This window comes from Dictyostelium discoideum (assembly GCF_000004695.1).
Source record: "Dictyostelium discoideum AX4 chromosome 6 chromosome, whole genome shotgun sequence".
In the NCBI taxonomy this organism is placed as follows: Eukaryota; Evosea; class Eumycetozoa; order Dictyosteliales; family Dictyosteliaceae; genus Dictyostelium; species Dictyostelium discoideum.
Window position 1 is genome coordinate 3,556,688 of NC_007092.3, and position 17,576 is coordinate 3,574,263.

The 17,576-nt window shown below is 21.2% G+C and overlaps 9 protein-coding genes, 1 non-coding gene and 1 pseudogene across 10 annotated transcripts in view; 7 read left to right on the plus strand and 4 right to left on the minus strand.

The window, feature by feature from the left end:
* Positions 1-1,395, plus strand: part of DDB_G0293942 (hypothetical protein) — a gene marked incomplete at both ends in the record, with an annotated part of 4,778 nt that extends 3,383 nt beyond the window's left edge. Inside the window, one exon of the mRNA XM_628892.1 lies at positions 1-1,395. This exon is cut by the window's left edge and continues 2,885 nt beyond it. Coding sequence (XP_628894.1) covers positions 1-1,395 — 1,395 coding nt within the window.
* Positions 1,396-1,469: 74 nt separating this feature from the next.
* On the minus strand, positions 1,470-1,966 carry DDB_G0293944 (hypothetical protein; the record flags this gene model as incomplete). Its single annotated transcript, XM_628893.1, has 2 exons — positions 1,470-1,616; positions 1,724-1,966. 2 exons carry the CDS (start codon positions 1,964-1,966, stop codon positions 1,470-1,472), a joined length of 390 nt encoding a protein of 129 aa, XP_628895.1.
* Positions 1,967-2,168: 202 nt separating this feature from the next.
* DDB_G0293946 (DUF339 family protein) lies at positions 2,169-2,594 on the plus strand (the record flags this gene model as incomplete). The annotated part of the gene is made up of 1 exon (XM_628894.1): positions 2,169-2,594. One exon carries the CDS (start codon positions 2,169-2,171, stop codon positions 2,592-2,594), a length of 426 nt encoding a protein of 141 aa, XP_628896.1.
* Positions 2,595-3,004: 410 nt separating this feature from the next.
* Positions 3,005-5,514, plus strand: DDB_G0293948 (hypothetical protein; the record flags this gene model as incomplete). The annotated part of the gene is made up of 2 exons (XM_628895.1): positions 3,005-4,487; positions 4,547-5,514. The coding sequence occupies 2 exons, from the start codon at positions 3,005-3,007 to the stop codon at positions 5,512-5,514; spliced, it is 2,451 nt and encodes an 816-aa protein (XP_628897.1).
* Positions 5,515-5,860: 346 nt separating this feature from the next.
* DDB_G0293950 (hypothetical protein) lies at positions 5,861-7,007 on the plus strand (the record flags this gene model as incomplete). The annotated part of the gene is made up of 3 exons (XM_628896.1): positions 5,861-5,939; positions 6,029-6,279; positions 6,366-7,007. 3 exons carry the CDS (start codon positions 5,861-5,863, stop codon positions 7,005-7,007), a joined length of 972 nt encoding a protein of 323 aa, XP_628898.1.
* Positions 7,008-7,077: 70 nt separating this feature from the next.
* On the minus strand, positions 7,078-11,797 carry DDB_G0293984 (condensin-2 complex subunit D3; the record flags this gene model as incomplete). Its single annotated transcript, XM_628897.1, has 3 exons — positions 7,078-7,862; positions 7,942-11,284; positions 11,714-11,797. The coding sequence occupies 3 exons, from the start codon at positions 11,795-11,797 to the stop codon at positions 7,078-7,080; spliced, it is 4,212 nt and encodes a 1,403-aa protein (XP_628899.1).
* Positions 11,798-12,161: 364 nt separating this feature from the next.
* Positions 12,162-13,387, plus strand: DDB_G0293952 (annotated as a pseudogene; the record flags this gene model as incomplete).
* A 112-nt stretch (positions 13,388-13,499) lies between these two features.
* On the minus strand, positions 13,500-14,075 carry DDB_G0293954 (hypothetical protein; the record flags this gene model as incomplete). Its single annotated transcript, XM_628899.1, has 1 exon — positions 13,500-14,075. One exon carries the CDS (start codon positions 14,073-14,075, stop codon positions 13,500-13,502), a length of 576 nt encoding a protein of 191 aa, XP_628901.1.
* Positions 14,076-14,710: 635 nt separating this feature from the next.
* On the plus strand, positions 14,711-16,047 carry qpct (peptidase M28E domain containing-protein; the record flags this gene model as incomplete). The annotated part of the gene is made up of 3 exons (XM_628900.1): positions 14,711-15,275; positions 15,423-15,714; positions 15,822-16,047. The coding sequence occupies 3 exons, from the start codon at positions 14,711-14,713 to the stop codon at positions 16,045-16,047; spliced, it is 1,083 nt and encodes a 360-aa protein (XP_628902.1).
* A 109-nt stretch (positions 16,048-16,156) lies between these two features.
* DDB_G0293956 (hypothetical protein) lies at positions 16,157-16,510 on the minus strand (the record flags this gene model as incomplete). The annotated part of the gene is made up of 1 exon (XM_628901.1): positions 16,157-16,510. The coding sequence occupies one exon, from the start codon at positions 16,508-16,510 to the stop codon at positions 16,157-16,159; it is 354 nt and encodes a 117-aa protein (XP_628903.1).
* Positions 16,511-17,418: 908 nt separating this feature from the next.
* On the plus strand, positions 17,419-17,492 carry tRNA-Phe-GAA-15. The gene has a single exon. It is a non-coding gene; the product is annotated as a tRNA-Phe (tRNA).
* The last annotated feature ends 84 nt before the right edge of the window (positions 17,493-17,576 follow it).

Sequence of the window (17,576 nt, forward strand, 5' to 3'; positions counted from 1 at the left end):
ATTAACACTGGTAATAATAATAATAATAATAATAATACCAATAATAATAATGTTAATAATAATAGTAACAATAATAATAATACCAATAATAATAATAATAATAATAAAAAGAATTCATTTTCAATGATTTCATCAAATAATAATAATAATAATAATAATAATAATAGTAATTCAATATTTTCATCAATACCATCACCACCATCATTTAAAGGAAATGGTAGTAGTACATCATCAATTGATTTAGTAAATAATAGTAAACAAAATTATAAAAATCAACAAAATGAAAAACAAGAGAAAGAGAGACTTGAGAAATTAGAGAAACAACAACATTTACAACAACAACAACAAATTAAACAATCGAGCCAACAACCATTATACGATGATGATTTTGTTGATGAAAATATTGAAATCCTATTTCATGATGAGAGAATTCAAACATTAGTAGGTTTCCAAATTATTAATATAAAGAGTGATTTGAAATCATTGAGAAAAGAAATTGATGATATGGAAATTCCAGAATTAAAAGGTTTGGAATTTAGATTCATGTTAAAAAAAATTCCAATTTCTTTGAAACAAGAATCAAATTATATTATTAAAGATTGTTTATTCTCAATGAATGGTAGAATTACAATTGAAATTAGATCAATCATTCCAACAATTGTTTCTGCTACTCCAACAAATGCAACTCCAATTAATAATAACGGTGGTGGCGGTGGTGTTAATAGTGTAAATTTAATGTCACCTGCTCAAACTCCAAAGAACTTATCTTTACAATCTCCAACACCTTTCAATATTTCATCGGTTCCTGATTTATCTGCACTTGCCAATCATCCATTATTGTTATTATTATCACAATTTGCAAACCCTTCAAATTCAACAACTCCAATTCAATCAACACCATCCCAACAATCTCAAACTTTACCACCACCAACACAACAACAACAACAACAACAACAACAACAACAACAACAACAACAACAACAACAACAACAACCACAAGAACAACAACCACAAGAACAACAACCACAAGAACAACAACCACAAGAACAACCACAACAAACGCAATCAAATAATGAAAATAAACCAAAAAAAGTGACATCTGATTTAAAAGAACATGATGTACCTTCTTCAAGTTCAAAGTTAAAAAATATTCCAATTTCACCATCTGGTAAAGAACAAATTGTAAATAATAACAATATTGATGTCAATATGAAAAATAATAATGTAACTGATGATGATGATGAAGATGATGAGGATGAATATGATGAAGAATATGATCAAGTTCCAAATAAAAATAATAAAGAAAATAAAGAAACATCACCAACAATAAAAAAAGAAGATAGAAATCATGAATCAAATTCCAATTCTCAACCAATTGGAATTGCTATTAATTAAAAAATAAAAAAATTGTAAATAAAAAAAAAATTGTAAATAAAAAAAAAAAAAATACATTAAACTATTTTTAGATTTTATTTTTCTTGATCTTTAGTGAAAACTACTTTTAATCTATCTAATAAACCCCATTTTTTAGATTTCATTTTTGATTGGTTTTTAGTTGATAATAAAATATTTGACTTTTCTACATAGTCTGGTATAATATTAATTGAACATGGATACTTTTTTTTTTTTTTTTTTTTTTTTTAAATTAATAATAAAAAAAGTTAATAAGAATTTTATTATTTCTTTTTTTTTTTTTTTTTTTTTTTTAAACTAAACAAATTACTTTTAATAAATATTTATTTTCTAATAAATCTTTAAAGTTTGAATAAACTTTATCAGCATTGATATTTAAATCTATAATCTTTTTATTATCTTTTAAATTTTTATTTTCTCTATATTTTTGTTGAATGCTTGATTTGAAATGACTTGAAATGCAACGATCTTTTCTAGATTCATTTAAGAATAATTTACTTGCTCTTATTAAATTTCTATACATATGTATAGTTTTAATTTGTGTGCTATTCATTTTATTATTAATATTTTAATTTCTTGAGAAAATGCTCGTTTTTTTTAATTTTTTTTTTTTTTTTTTTAATTTTAATTTTTTTTTTTTTTTTTTTTTTTTTTTTTTTTTTTTTTTTTTTTTTATTTATTTTCATATTCATTTTTTTTTTATTTTTTATTTTCATATTCATTTTTTTTTTTTTTTTTACAAATAATTAAAATAAATGTTTAAATCAATTAAACAAATTAAATCTTCAATTGGATTTATAACTACAAATACAACAAGAAGAAATTTTTGTTCAAATAAAATAGGTGGTTTTACAATTAAAAATGTTGAAGATGAATCAAAGATTAAAATAAATAATGAAATTTCAGAGATAGAGAAATTACGTAAAAAATTATTATATCAAAGTAAAGAAAGAGGAATGTTAGAAAATGATTTATTATTAGGTAGTTTTGCAACATTAAATATTCATAAACTTACAGAATCACAACTTAGAGATTATAATTTACTCTTACAACAACCAGATCCTGATATTTTTAATTGGATTCTAAAAAAGGCTGAAGTCCCTGAAGAATTTGAAACTGAAGTTTTAAAATTAGTTCAACATCATTGTAAAAATGATCCATTGGGTTATACTAGAAAATAAATAAAAAAAAAAATTAAAAAAAAAAAATTAAAAAAAAAAAAATTAAAAAATAAAAGTTGTTGTAAAATATTTATTATTGTTTGGAAATACTTGGTGTTTTTTTTTTTTAATTCCCCAACAAATTATTCTTAACATTTGATTTTAATATTAAAATTCAGTTTTTTTTTTTTTTTTTTTTTGATAAAATTGGTTGTGCTGGAATAAATTAATGAAAATTAAAAAAATAAGTTTTTGTAAAAAATTAAGTTTTTTTTTTTTTTTTTTTGATAAAATAAATCTAAATCAAAATTTTTTTTTATTTTTATTTATTTATTTTTATTTTTTTTTTGATATTTCAATAAAAAATTTCATAAACACTTTTTTTTTTTTTTTTTTTTTTTTATTTTTAAAAATCAAATAAATAATATAAAATGAATTATGAAGAAGAAATATTTTGGAAAGTTATAAAAAATAAATTATTATTTAAAATTATTATAAAATTTATAAATAATAAAGATTATTCCATTAGTTATTTTCCAAAAAGTAATGAATTTCCACCCCAGCATTCAATTGAATGGTTAATATGTAATAATAAGAAATCAATATTAGAATATAAAATTAAAAATCACCATTATTTAGCATTGGGTAAAAATCCAATTTATGGAAAATTTTATAAAATATTTTCAATTTTTTCAAATGATAAATATGATCCAATTTTATATAGATCATTAATTTATATGTTTTCAGATTATTTCCATCCATTATCAAAAGATCTTCAAGATAGAATCAATGAAGCCATTGAATCAAATAATTTAAATGTTTTAAAAGTAATGTGTGATCCAAATGGTCAATGTAAACATCAACCAACTGTAAATGATTATATTCTTTCATTAAAGAATAATAAATTTGAAATTGCATTATGGATTGGTGAAACATTTCCAGGTATTCACCATATTTTTGAATATAGTAAATTAAAGTCAACTCAATTATTTAAAACTCTATTTCAATTTATTGATAATTATAAACATCGAAATGAAGTAGAATTTAATAGATTTACACTTTTTAAAATAATTAAAAATTTATTAAATAATTGTCAATTTAGTTATTCAGTTGAACAAGTTCATAATATGGAAATATTAAAACAAAATCTTTTCAATGTTTGCCCAATTAAAAATGGTTGGTCAATTGAAAATTTATTAAATTCTTGTGAATTAATTTTAAAATTTAATAATATTTTTATCAAATTAAAAGAAGAAAATGAAAATGAAAATGAAAATTTAGAAGATTTTGAACTTGAAAAACAACAAGAAGAAAAAGAAAAAAATGAAAAAAATGAACAAAAAGAAAAATTAAAAATCAAATTATTAAATATCAAATTTTCAAATTATCAAAAATCTTTATTATTAAATAATGAAATTAAGGAATTTTCTATTAAATTAAAAATTAGAAAATTATTAAAAATTTATTTATCTTCACTAGATACTATGATTTTAGATGCAATAATTTCAAATGAACCACTATATAAGAGTTGGTATGCTATTTATGATAATAGTTTAGATGTTGGCAATAGTCAAGATGATGATGGTGTTGATTTCACTCCAAATGACCAAATTACTATAAAAAATGATAGTAATGAAAACTTTCATTGTAATTCACATTTAGAAGCATTAAAAAATGGTGATTTTTTATTATTAGAAAAATGGTTTAATGAAAATCAAGATGAGATTCCACTTATTCAATTATTAAAAGATTTAAATACAATTTCAATTTTCTATAAAGAACCATTGTTAATCTTTTCAAATTGTAATGGAAATGATAGTGAAAGTAAAAGTAAAAGATTGGATTTTATAATTTATCTTTTATATGAATCGAATATTTTACAAGATCATTTATTAAATCCATGGTTATTATTTTGTTTGATTTTAAAATTTAATGATTATGAATTAATTGAAATGGTTTTAATCATTTATCAGATGAATTAATTAAAGAAGAAAAAAATTCAATTTTCAATCAATATAAAGATGAATATTTAGATCTTGGTAATTTGGTAAATAATGAAAATGCAATAAAATTAATTCACCCTTATTTCCCTTGGGGTTCAAATGAAATTGCTCAAAATACACCATACTGGAATTTCAAAGAATGGAGAAAAAATGGAAGAGTAGATTTATTTGAAGTTATTGAATCATTTGTTCCAAAAGATTTACGTATAGTTTATTCAACAAACACTGAAATTGGGTTCTATGGTAATGAATTATTATGTTTATTGAATTCACTTTCAAAACCTCATCTCTATGAAATTCCAACACCAAGAAAAATTTTATTTAAAGTTGATGAAGAAACAACTACTGAAGATATTGGTTTTATAAAATTAATTATATTAGAAACTTCTGATCAATATGAATATTGTTTCACAAACTTAAAGAAAGGAGGTTTTGAAATTATTGGAGAGAATTTTGTAGAATTTTTTGATTGGTTTTTTAGTAATAGACAAAATGATATTACCACCAATAAATTTGTTCATCCAAATAAAAAAACTTGGTTAATGACAATGAAATATATTTCTGGTGGTGAACATTTTAATGAATACTTTACAAATTTAAATTCAACTCAATTCTTTGAAAATGAAATAATTAAAAATCAAATTTTTGATTTGGTGGCAAAGTTTGGTGATATTCATTTTATTGATAAAATCATTAAGTACTATTTTAATGGTATCTTTCCATTAGTAGAGGTTGAAAATAATTCAATCACTGATTCTTTCTATAGATTAATTCTTTCAACAATATCAAATGGTCATTTAAAATTATTAGAATATTTTAATTTTAATTTTAAATCAACTTTTTTTAAATCATCATTATTTAATCAAATTAAATTAAATATTATTAATAATAATCAATTAGAATTCTCTCAATATATTTTTAATTTAAAATTAAATTAAAAATAAAATAAAATAAAATAAAATAAAAATATAATAAAAATAAAAATAAAATAAAAATAAGATATAAATAAAATAAAATAAAAATAAAAATAAGATTGTTTAAAAAAAAAAAAAAAAGAAACACAACAAATGTTAAATTAAATTTTTTACTTTTACCATATTAAAATTTCACATTTTTCGTGTTTAGGTGTCTGGTATCGAAAAAAAAAAAAAAAAAAAAAAAAAAAAAAAAAAATGAAATTAAAAAGATTTTTTGTAAATTGGGACTTTTTTTTTGAATTGGTTTTTGTAAATTGGGACAAAAAAAAAAAAAAAAAAACGAACGGTCATTTTGTAAAAATTAAAAATGAAAATTCAAACAACTATATTATTCATTTTTATTTATTGTTATTTTGTAAATGCAGACAATTTAGTTGCACTTGAAGGTAATTAAGTTAATTTTAAATTAATTGAAAAAAAAAAAAAAAAAATTAACCATGATTTTTTATTTTTTTATTTTTACTAAAAAAAACAGTTGATACAACATCAGTTTCAGTAAGAACTTTTCAATATAACGGGGCAGATGGGTCATCAATTTTCCCAGGTAAAAATTTAGTTAAAATAGCAGGAGCACAACCATTTAGAGTTTCGGCCTATGAAGAATCATATATAGTTTCAGCTATTAAAGGATGGGATTATTATGTTATACTTGCAAATGGACAAGATACATTACTTTATGGAATTGATTTACAAACTGGTGAAATTTTTATTAATGGTTATTCACCAGTATGTTTTTTTTTTTTTAGTAAATAATTTTATTTTTAAAATTTATTATTTATTAATTTAAATTTATTTTTTATTTTATTTTTTAGAATAAACAAATTTTATATATTTATGGTTTAACATATGATTTAAAATCTAATCAATTAATAGCAGTTTCCTCAATGGAATATGAGGCAGGAGATCCATATTTTGATGTTGTTTTAGTTGACCCAAATACAGGTGAAATTTCCCAAAATTTAACAATACAAAATTCATATCCAAATAATACATGGTATTCTGGTCTTTATACATCAAGTCAAAGTCAATCACAATTATATATTTTATTCCAAAGTATGGATGAAAAAACCAATAATACAATTAGTGGCTTTACAACTATTAATACTATTGATGGTACATTTGTAAATAATGTTTGGATAAATTCAGATAATAATTTTATCTATAGTTTTGTATTTGATGAAACTAGTGGTATGATATTAGCAACAATGTCACAATATAATGGTAAAAATCTTGATTTTATTTCAATCAATCCAACAAATGGTGATTATACAGTTATTAGTAGTGATCAAGTTTGTGCTGGCTCTGGTCCTGTTATTATTGATGGTGTTTTCTTAGCACCTGGTAAAGAACCTAAACCAAGTCATACAGTTTCTTTAGTTGATACTAATTCTGGTAAAATTATTAAAGAATATTTAGATATTTTTATTGATATTTCTTATTTAAATTCTTATTAAAAAAAAAAAAAAAAAAAATTAAATAAAATAAAAAAAAAAAATTAATTACAAAATAATAACAGTAGTTTATTTATTCGCTAATATTATCAAAACTACTACTATTTGAAGATTCAGAGTCAATGTCTGATTCAGATTCAGATTCAGATTGAGAAATAGCTTTTTTTAATCTTGAGGCTGGTTTCTTTTTACTTTGTTTTGGTTGAGGTTTCTTTGGAGGTTTTTTGGGAGTTATATCCATTCTATCTATATCACTAATTTCAGAAGATTGATCACTTTCTGATGATTGTTCACTTTCAGATGATTTTTTCTTTTGAACTGGTTGTCTTTTTCTTGATGGTACCATTGGTTTTGAGATTGGTTTTTTGGGTGTAATTATCATTCTATCTTCATCATCACCACTCTCTTCATCTTCCTCTTCACTACTTTCCTCACTTTCTTCTTCTTCACTACTTTGATATTTCTTTCTTGAAGGAGCTCTTTTTTTAGCAGGTGCTTTCTTTGAAGGTTTTAAAGGTGGTTTTTGAATTGATTGAGATGTAGTAGTAGTGGAAGAGGTACCACTACTATTACCATCTGTCTCTTGAACTAATTGAACTGTTTCACCTAATGTTAATTGACTACGTGCAGTATTTATTTTTTTCTCAATTTCATCGACCAACTGTTTAATTTCAGAAGTTTTTGTAAGATTTGGTTGTTTTTTTGTTTTACTAATTGATATCATTAAATTATTATAAATTTCATTATCATTTAATTTATCTTGATAAAGTTTAAAATGTTCTATTAATTTCTTTAAACTTTTATCATTATAATTTAATAATTGTAAACAAAATGAAATATTTTGTGATTCACTAATACCTAAATAAAATAAATAAAATAAAATACAATTAATTAATAATTTGATTTTTTTTTTTTTTTTTTTTTACACTAAACTTACTTTTTGAAGTTTTAAATCTTTGTAATAATTTATCAATTAAAGTTTCAGATTGTTTATCTTTTTCAATAAAAGAGAATAAATATTTTAAAATATTTTTAATTGAATCTTTTGAAATATTATTTAAATTACTTGTAACGGTTGAAGCAGGAGTAATTTTACCAATGATATCAGGTAAAGAATTATAAAGGTTATTACCTTTTGAAGCTAAAGTTGAAAAGAATAACTTTGCAATATTTGAAATACGAATATCAGAATCTTCCAAACAAATTGCCATTTCGCTAATTTGACCTTTAACTTTAATCATATCATTTAAAATTAAATGAGTGAGAACCATTAAAGAATTTTTTCTAGCATCTGCATTTGGATCTCTTAATCTTGAATAAATTTTTGAAGTCCATGGTTCGACTAAATTTGGAAATCTAAAAGCTAAATCACCTAATCCAATGATAATATTTGATCTAATCACTTCAATTGATGACTTTTCCAAGAGAGTGAAAAGTAATTGAAGATTTGATTCACAAAAGTTTGAATCAACACACATAAATTTTGATAAAGTTAAAACTGCACTTGTTTGTAATAATTGATTTGGGAATTGTTCATTTGAAAAGATTTCATTATAATTATAACAAATTGAAACAACCAATTGAGAATATTTTCCAATTAAATTATTTTCAGATAAAATATCAGATTCTGCTTGAATTTGAATTGCTTCAGATTCTGCTTCTGCTTCTGCTTGATCAGTACCTAATTCTTTTTCAATATCTGTTTTCTTTTTATTATTGTTATTATTATTTTTTGATTGTTTTGATTGTTCATATTGAATTCTTTTAATTTCAGATTGAATTTCTTCAACATAAACCAATTGTTTAATTGCAATATGACCTAAAATAAATATTAATTTTGATAAACAATATTGATTAGTTTCACCATTTTCATCTAAAACTTGATCTGATAATTTCTTTATAATTTCACTTGAAATTAAATCTGGTTGTTCAGCTAAAATATAAATTGTATTAATTACTTGTTCTGCAAACATAAACCATTTTGAATTTTTAATATCATTATCAATATTATCATTTGTTGTTGTTGTTGTTGTTGTTGTTGAACAAATATGATAAATTAAACGTTCAAATAATGATTGATTATTTTTAAAACGTGGTAAAATTTGATCAGTTTCTTTTAAACCTTTTGATCTTAATTTTTGAAGAGTTATACAAGTATAACGTGGTAAAAATTCATCATCTTGTTCTTCTAAACCAATTGAAACCAACAAATTAACTTTATCTTTAACAACGGAAGAATTATTATTTGAAATCATTGATAAGATAATTAAAGCTCCACGACTATCTTGTTTATTGAAATTTACAACCTTTCCAGAGAAAATATCCCAGAGTGCTTTTATTATATCTTGATCTATTAAATCTTTTTTAGTGAATTCAATCATTAATTCCTCTAAAGATGTAATTTCACCCAATGTTGCAGTTGTAGTTAAATCGATTAAATTCTTTGCAATATAATAACTTGATTTTAATGTTGATTTAACTTTTTCTCTTGTATCTTTAATTAATAGTTCATGAAATGATCTAATTGTACTCTCTTTAATTGATTGTTCTTTATTCCAAATTAATGCCAACATTTTAGTGATTGCTTCTTTTGATTTATCAATTTGATATTTATGTGCAACTTGAATGAAATGAACAGATTCTAAAATATCAGAAGGATTAACACTACCCATTAATTGACACATTGTATCAATTGTACTGTTTATAATTTTTATAAATTTACAAGAACTATCTAAATATTTATTTAAATGCTCTAAATATAATGGTAATCTATGTGGTGAAAATTCTTTAATTCCTGAAAATGGTACTAACATTGATATTAAATCAAAAAATTGTTCTTTATTTAATTTAATATCTTCAAAAATTTGTTTTTCTGTAATTTCTTCTTCTTCTTCTTCTTCTTCTCCATCTTCCTCTTCTTTCTCTTTTTTCTCTTCTTCTTCTTTTTGTTGTTGTTGTTGTTGTTCAAATTCCATATTATCATCTGGTACTTGTTGTGAATTTAATAAATCATCTTCATTATTATTATTATTATTATTTTTTAATTTTTTTGATTTTTTTAATAATTCTTTCTTTTTCTTTAAATTATAAAATGATAATTTAATAAAAGAAGCTAATTTTTCTTTTTTATCTTTAAATAACAAAGTTGGTAAATGAGGTGAATATGGATTTGATTCTAAAATATCAGATAATAAAAGAATTGCTCTTTTTCTAACCAAAGAATTTTTATCAGAAACACGTTCAATTGCAATCTTTGTTAATTGAATATAACTTTCTTTTGGTACCCAATTATTATTTACCAATAATGATAAAGTTTTTAAAACACTACTTCTACAATAACCATTAATATCTCTACAACGTTCAAATAAAATATGTAATAATTCTGATTGATCTGATTCATTCTTTTTTTGATTTTCAACTTCTTCCTCTTCTTCTTGTTCAGATTTTTTATCTTTATTATTGCTTTCAACTTTATTTAAAGCTTTACCAATTAAAAAACCAATTGATTCAGTTACAGCATTACGCATTAAATATGATTCAGAATCTAAATGAGCCAATAATAAACTAACGAATGGTAAAACTATTTTTGGTAAACGATCAGTTAATTCTGATAAAAATTTTGCTAAATTTTTAAAACCACTTGTATCACGTTGTTCTTTTTGTTTACCAATTTCTCTAATAATATCTGAAATTAAAAATGTAGTTTGATTCTTTTGTTGTTGATTTGTTGATTGTGAATAAATATTTTGTTGTTGTTGTTGTTGCTGATGCTTTTGTTGTTGTTGTTGATAATCATAAATAAATTCATAAAGGTCAGCACAATGTGAAGGCAAAGATTCATGATTATGTAAAAGATGAATAATTTTACTTGTGAAATTAAAGGAATGATTATAACGTAAAATTAAAATTGATAAAACTTCAAAAATTAATTTCTTTACACCTTTACTACGTAAGTTTGCTGGTTGTTCAATCATTGCATAAATAATTTTTGAGAGTAAATTTATAAATTCTTCTTCTGGATAATCTAATCTCCAAAGTGTTGATAAATTTAATTCTAAACAATTTATAATTGATGTTAATATTGCTTCTTTTTGTTCTTCTTGTTCCCAAGTATCTAAAACTGAAGAATTTTTTTTTTTTGTTGATTTCTTTTTACTAGTTATTGATGCTGTTTCATTATTATTTTCTGATGTTGATTTTGATGATTCCTTTGTTGTTGATGATGAGTGTTGATATGATATATAATGTTCTAAAAAAATATATACATTTTTAATGAATTTCTATATAATAAACATTTTAATTTAAAACTTTCATTATTTTGTGAATATTAATTTCTTCATCATCAATATCTTCATTGTTATCATTATCATTATCATTATCTTGTTGACCCCTATTTTTATGATTTTTTATTTTATTTTGAAATTCTTTATTAATTGTTGATGTTAAATTGGTTATACCATATTTTAAAATTTTAATAATTTGATTCCTTTGATCTGCTGTTAATTTACTAATATTTAATAAATAAGAAAATAATAAATCAAAAAATTGAGTGATCAACTATATCACTTGAATTTTTTTTAAATTTTTCATAAATTACTATTTAAAAAAAAAAAATTTATTAATAAAAAACAAAATAAAATTAAATAAAGTAAAATAAAATAATTACAGTTTAAATTTGATAAAATTGTATTTTCATTTTGTGAATTTACATCTATTATCTTTTTAATGGAATATTTATCACTTGATGATAGTGATATATCTTCAAAATGTATTGGTATTTGAAATTCTAACATTTACATATACACTTTATTGTGTTGGATTGAAATAATTGAAAAAAAAAAAAAAACTTTTTTTTCAAAAAAAAAAAAAAAAAAAAAAAACCAATGACAATGAAAAAAAAAAAAAATTTTTAATTAATTTTTGTAAATGGCGCGATTTGGTGTTTTGTTTTTTTTTTTAATTTGAAAAAATTTGCCGCCAAAATTTTAAATGAATAATTTAATATATTTTTAAAAATGGGGGTGTTTTGTTTTTGTTTTAAAATAAAAATAAAAGTTAAAAATAAAAATTAGAAAAAATCTTTTTTTTTTTATTTTTTATTTTTTTATTTTTATTTTTTTTTTTGGTATGGGTTGGTTTTTTGATTAAAAAAAAAAATGAAATATCTAAAAATATTAATAATTGTTACAATTTTTTTTTTATTAATATCACAATTTGATCAACTCTATTGGGATATTGAATTGAATTCATTTAAAGATTTGGTGCAACTGATTCCGCTGTTCCTTGTTCAATGTTAATAGATTTATCAATTTCTTTACAATCTGAAATTAAAAAATCAAAAAGTAAATCTATTAATATATTTTTTAGTGTTTTATCTTTATCCATCCATATTTTTTTTTTAATTATCCAATTTGGATATCCATCTTTTATAAAATTTTATTCAATTTTTTTTTAAAGCTATTGTTGGTGCGAAATGAAAGATATTTTTGTTTTTTTTTGTGTGAAGGTATTTAACAAATTTTTTAAAAAAAAAAAAAAAACAAAATAAAATAAAATAAAAAATAAAAAAAAAAATAATATAAAAAAAAAAATAAAAATTTGTGATAATAAAGATATTTTAAGGTTGGCCAATTATAGATTATTTTTAATTTTTCTATGCAATAAACCGAAATTGAGCTATTATTTAAACTGAAAAATTTTGAGAAAATGAAAATATAAGGGGTCCCAAAAAAAAAATAAAAAAAAGAGGCGAGAAACTCACCAATAATAATAATAATAATTTTAGAAAAATTCTGATTATATTTTTTGATGGTGAAGAAGCATTTAAAGAATGGAGTGATACAGATTCATTATATGGTTCCAGACATTTAGCAAATTTATTATTGGATAAAAAAGTAATTACCAAAGATAATGAGGATTTACCAATTAGTAGTAGCTTTTATAATACAGTTGAGGCTTTTATATCATTGGATTTATTGAGTACTCCAAATCCAAGATTTTATATGTTTAATAAAAAAACTGAATCATTATTTAAAAAATTATCCAATATTGAAGATAAATTATCTTTAAAAAGATTGTAAGTGTTTTTTTTTTAAAAAAAAAAAAAAAAAAAAAAAAAAACTAATTTTAATTTTCATATTTAAAAACAAAAAAAAAATAGTATAAGTCCAAAAGCAAATAAATACTTTCAAAATCATTTTATTGGTTCAGATATTCAATATGATCATATACCATTTTTAAACTATGTACCAACATTTATTATTCCTTACCCATTTCCAAATGTTTGGCACACTGAAAAAGATGATGAACCTTATTTAGATAAAAATACAATCGAAGATTTATTAAAAATATTTGAAATATTTTTTGGTTCTTATTTGATATAAAAAAAATAAAAAATAAAAAACAAAGGAATAAAAAATAGTAAATACATGTGTTTAAATATGTTTGAATGTTTTTTTTTTTTTTATTATTTTTTTTTTTATAATTAACTAATTTTCAAACAGCACAAACATTATTAATATCAATTTTAACTTCATCTAACATCTTATCTATAACATTTAAATGTTTTGGTAAAGAGCCTTTATATTGTTGTACTATAACCACAATATCATTAATAGATGCCTCATCTTCACCATCATGTATTATAGTATTACGTTCATCTTTTAATTTTCTTATTTCCTCGAGATCTATTTGGTGGTTTGTTTTGGCAAACTCAACAAACTTTGAGTGTTTATTGAACTCGTGTTTGAATCTGTTCCATTTGAACAATTTTGCGGTCTGTTCTGTTTTGAATTTCGATTTGAGTTGGGGTAATAATATATTTCCAAGATAATAATTTGCCATTAATGAAGAACGTGCATATGCAATTAATTGTTTTTCTTCTTCTGTTTTAGGTTTATTTTTATCATATAAATTATTTCTATAAAAAGGATTTCCTACTGTAAAAGCATTGATTTTGTCATGAAGTTTTTTCATCTCTTTGTCTCTTTCTTCTCCTTTAAACAATAAATCAGATACTGATGATTTTAACCCATCTATTTGTGTTTTTAAATTGGTATTTTCGGTTGTCATTTTGTGTATATAAAATTAGTGTGTGAAAAAAAAAAAATAAAAAAAAAAAATAAAAAAAAATAATAAGAAAATCTAAAAAAAGTTACTTGTTTTTTTCTCAAAACTAATAAGAATTTATTTATTTTTTAACCTATTTTTGTAATAATTTTTCATACAAAAAATAAACTATAATTTTTTTTTTTTTACTTTTAGATAAATCTCACTGCCAATTAGGAACGTTCCAAATTCGAAAATGGGTTAGTTAATTTTAATGTTCATAAAAGGAAATTATAAAAATAAACTAAATTTAAAAATAATAAAATTTTTTTAAAATTAAACAACCAATTTTACACCCTGTTTTGTTATTTATTTTGAACTAAATTTTTTTTTTTTTTTTAAGTTGAAAAAATTTGCCGCCAAAATTTTAAAGAATAATTAAATATATTTTTAAAGATGGGGTGTTATGGTGTTTTTTTTTTTTGTTTTAAAATAAAAGTTAAATAAACAATTAAAAAAAATCTTTTTTTACTTTCTTTTTTTTTTTTTATTTTTTTTTTATTTTTATTTTTTTTAATTTTTATTTTTTTTTTTTTTTTTATTTTTTAGTTTTTTTTTTTGGTTGGATTAGTTTTTGATTAAAAAAAAAAAAAAAAAAAATGAAATATCTAAAAATATTAATAATTGTTACAATTTTTTTTTTTTTATTAATAAATGTGATTAATTGTATTGATAGAAAAGAGATAGTACAAAAAGAAGTGAAAATTAAATTTAAAAATTTAAAATCCACATTAATAAAGAAATATAGTGAATCAAATATGGAAAAAATTCAAAAACATTTAAAACATATATTGGTTGAAAGAGTTGCCGATACTCCAAACCATAAAAAAGTTAGAGAATATATAATATCACAATTTGATCAACTCTATTGGGATATTGAATTGGATTCATTTAAAGATAATACTCCATTTGGTGAGAAAACTTTTACAAATATAATTGTAACATCAAAATTTGTTAATGATGATGATGAAGATGATATTGACACAAAAGAAAGCAATGGTAACATATCAAGTGAACCACCAAAAACATTAGTACTATCAGCTCACTATGATTCTAAATATTTTAAAGAATTTAAATTCTTTGGTGCAACTGATTCCGCTGTTCCTTGTTCAATGTTAATAGATTTAGCAATTTCTTTACAATCTGAAATTAAAAAATCAAAGAGTAAATATATTAATATATATTTTTTTAAAAAAAAAATAAAATAATAATTAAAAAAAAACTTTTTACTAATAATAATAATAATAATAATAATAATAATAATAATAATAATAATAATAATAATAATAATAATAATAATAATAATTTTAGAAAAATTAATGATTATATTTTTTGATGGTGAAGAAGCATTTAAAGAATGGAGTGACACAGATTCATTATATGGTTCCAGACATTTAGCAAATTTATTATTGGATAAAAAAGTAATTACCAAAGATAATGAAGATTTACCAATTAGTAGTAGTTTTTATAATACAGTTGAGGCTTTTATATTATTGGATTTATTGGGTACTCCAAATCCAAGATTTTATATGTTTAATAAAAAAACTGAATCATTATTTAAAAAATTATCTGATATTGAAGATAAATTATCTTTAAAAAGATTGTAAGTGTTTTTTTTTTTAAAAAAAAAAAAAAAAAAAAAAAAAAAAAAAAAAAAAAAAAAAAAAAAAAAAAAACTTATAATAATAATATTTAAAACAAAAAAAATAGTATAAGTCCAAAAGCAAATAAATACTTTCAAAATCATTTTATTGGTTCAGATATTCAAGATGATCATATACCATTTTTAAACTATGTACCAACATTACATATTATTCCTTACCCATTTCCAAATGTTTGGCACACTGAAAAAGATGATGAATCTTGTTTAGATAAAAATACAATTGAAGATTTATCAAAAATATTTAAAATATTTGTTGGTTCTTATTTAATATAAAATAAATAAAAAATTAAAAATTAAAAAAAGTAAATACATGTATTTAAATGTTGGGTTTTTTTTTTTTTTTTTTTTTTTTTTTTTTAATATTTTTAATTTTATTTTATAATTAACTAATTTTTAAACCATTTTCAATTTTTGAATCTGGTGATAATAAAATTACATCTCCTTCTTCTTTACCTAATGCACCTAATACTAAACATTCAGACATAAATTTTCTACCAATTTGTTTCTTTGGAAAATTTACAACGGCAACAATTTGACGATTTACTAAATCTTCTTTATTATATCTCTTTGTAATTTGTGCCGAGGATTTACGAATTCCAATGGTTTCACCAAAATCAATGGTTAATTGGTAGGCAGGTTTTCTTGCTTCTGGGAAATCATCAACTTGGATTATTGTTCCAACTCTCATATCCACTCTTTCAAATTCCTCCCATTTTAAATCTCTTTTATCTTCCATTGTTTTTTTTTTTTTTTTTTAAGTCTTTTTAAATTAAATGCCAAATTGGATTTTTAATTTTTAATTTTTTGTTTCGAAACTAAACAAAAAAAAAAATAAAAATAAAAAAATAAAAATAAAAAAAAAAAATAAAAAAAAAAAATAAAAATAAAAAAAAAAAAAAAATAAATTAATATTCTGGAATAAGAAAATCTAAAAAAAGATACTTGTTTTTTTCTCAAATTAACGAATTTTTTAAAAAATTTATAATATAAAACCTACTATTTTTCTAATAATTTTTACCTTTCATACCAAAAAAAAACAAACAATTTTAATTTATTTATGAATATGATTAATGAGATCTCATTTTATTTAATTCTAAGGTAGAAAGTTTAAAGCATTATAATAAAAGTAAAGTGTTTAGTGTCGCTATGTATTACGTTACGTGTTTTTATTAAATTTGTTTTTAATGTTTAAGATTTTTGTCATCCTTCAAAAAATTAGCTTTAACTTAATTCGTTTTTTTTTTTTTTTGAATTGGATAACGCAATTATTAGTTGCTTCTCCTTGAGATGCTAGATCTCATTTTATTTTTATTTTTATTTTTTTTTTTTACAGGGTCTCTAAAAGAGGGGTTAGTTTACTTTTTTTTTTTTTTTATTATTTTTTTTTTTTTTTTTTTTTTTTCGAATTTTGAATTGTATTATTACTTTTGATTAAAATATGTCCAAGGAGATTTTTGCTTTAACCCATCAATATGAGCAGTGTATATTACTTCCTACTCTTGATCTAGGTCCTCTATGTATTTACGAGCCCTCAGGGTATCGGACCGTTGTCCTAGGGTGTGCAAGTCAATCTCTTAACCCTGCACTATCAGGGGCCCATTAACTTAATTCGTATTAAAGTGTTAAAAATATAAATTTCACTAAGCCTTAGTAGCTCAGTTGGTATGAGCGTGAGACTGAAGATCTTAAGGTCGCTGGTTCGATCCCGGCCTGAGGCAATAATTTCAAAAGAATAATCATCGGATCGTAAGTTCGATTCCTGATTAGGGATATAACAGTCACTGCAAAAATATAAAAAAGAA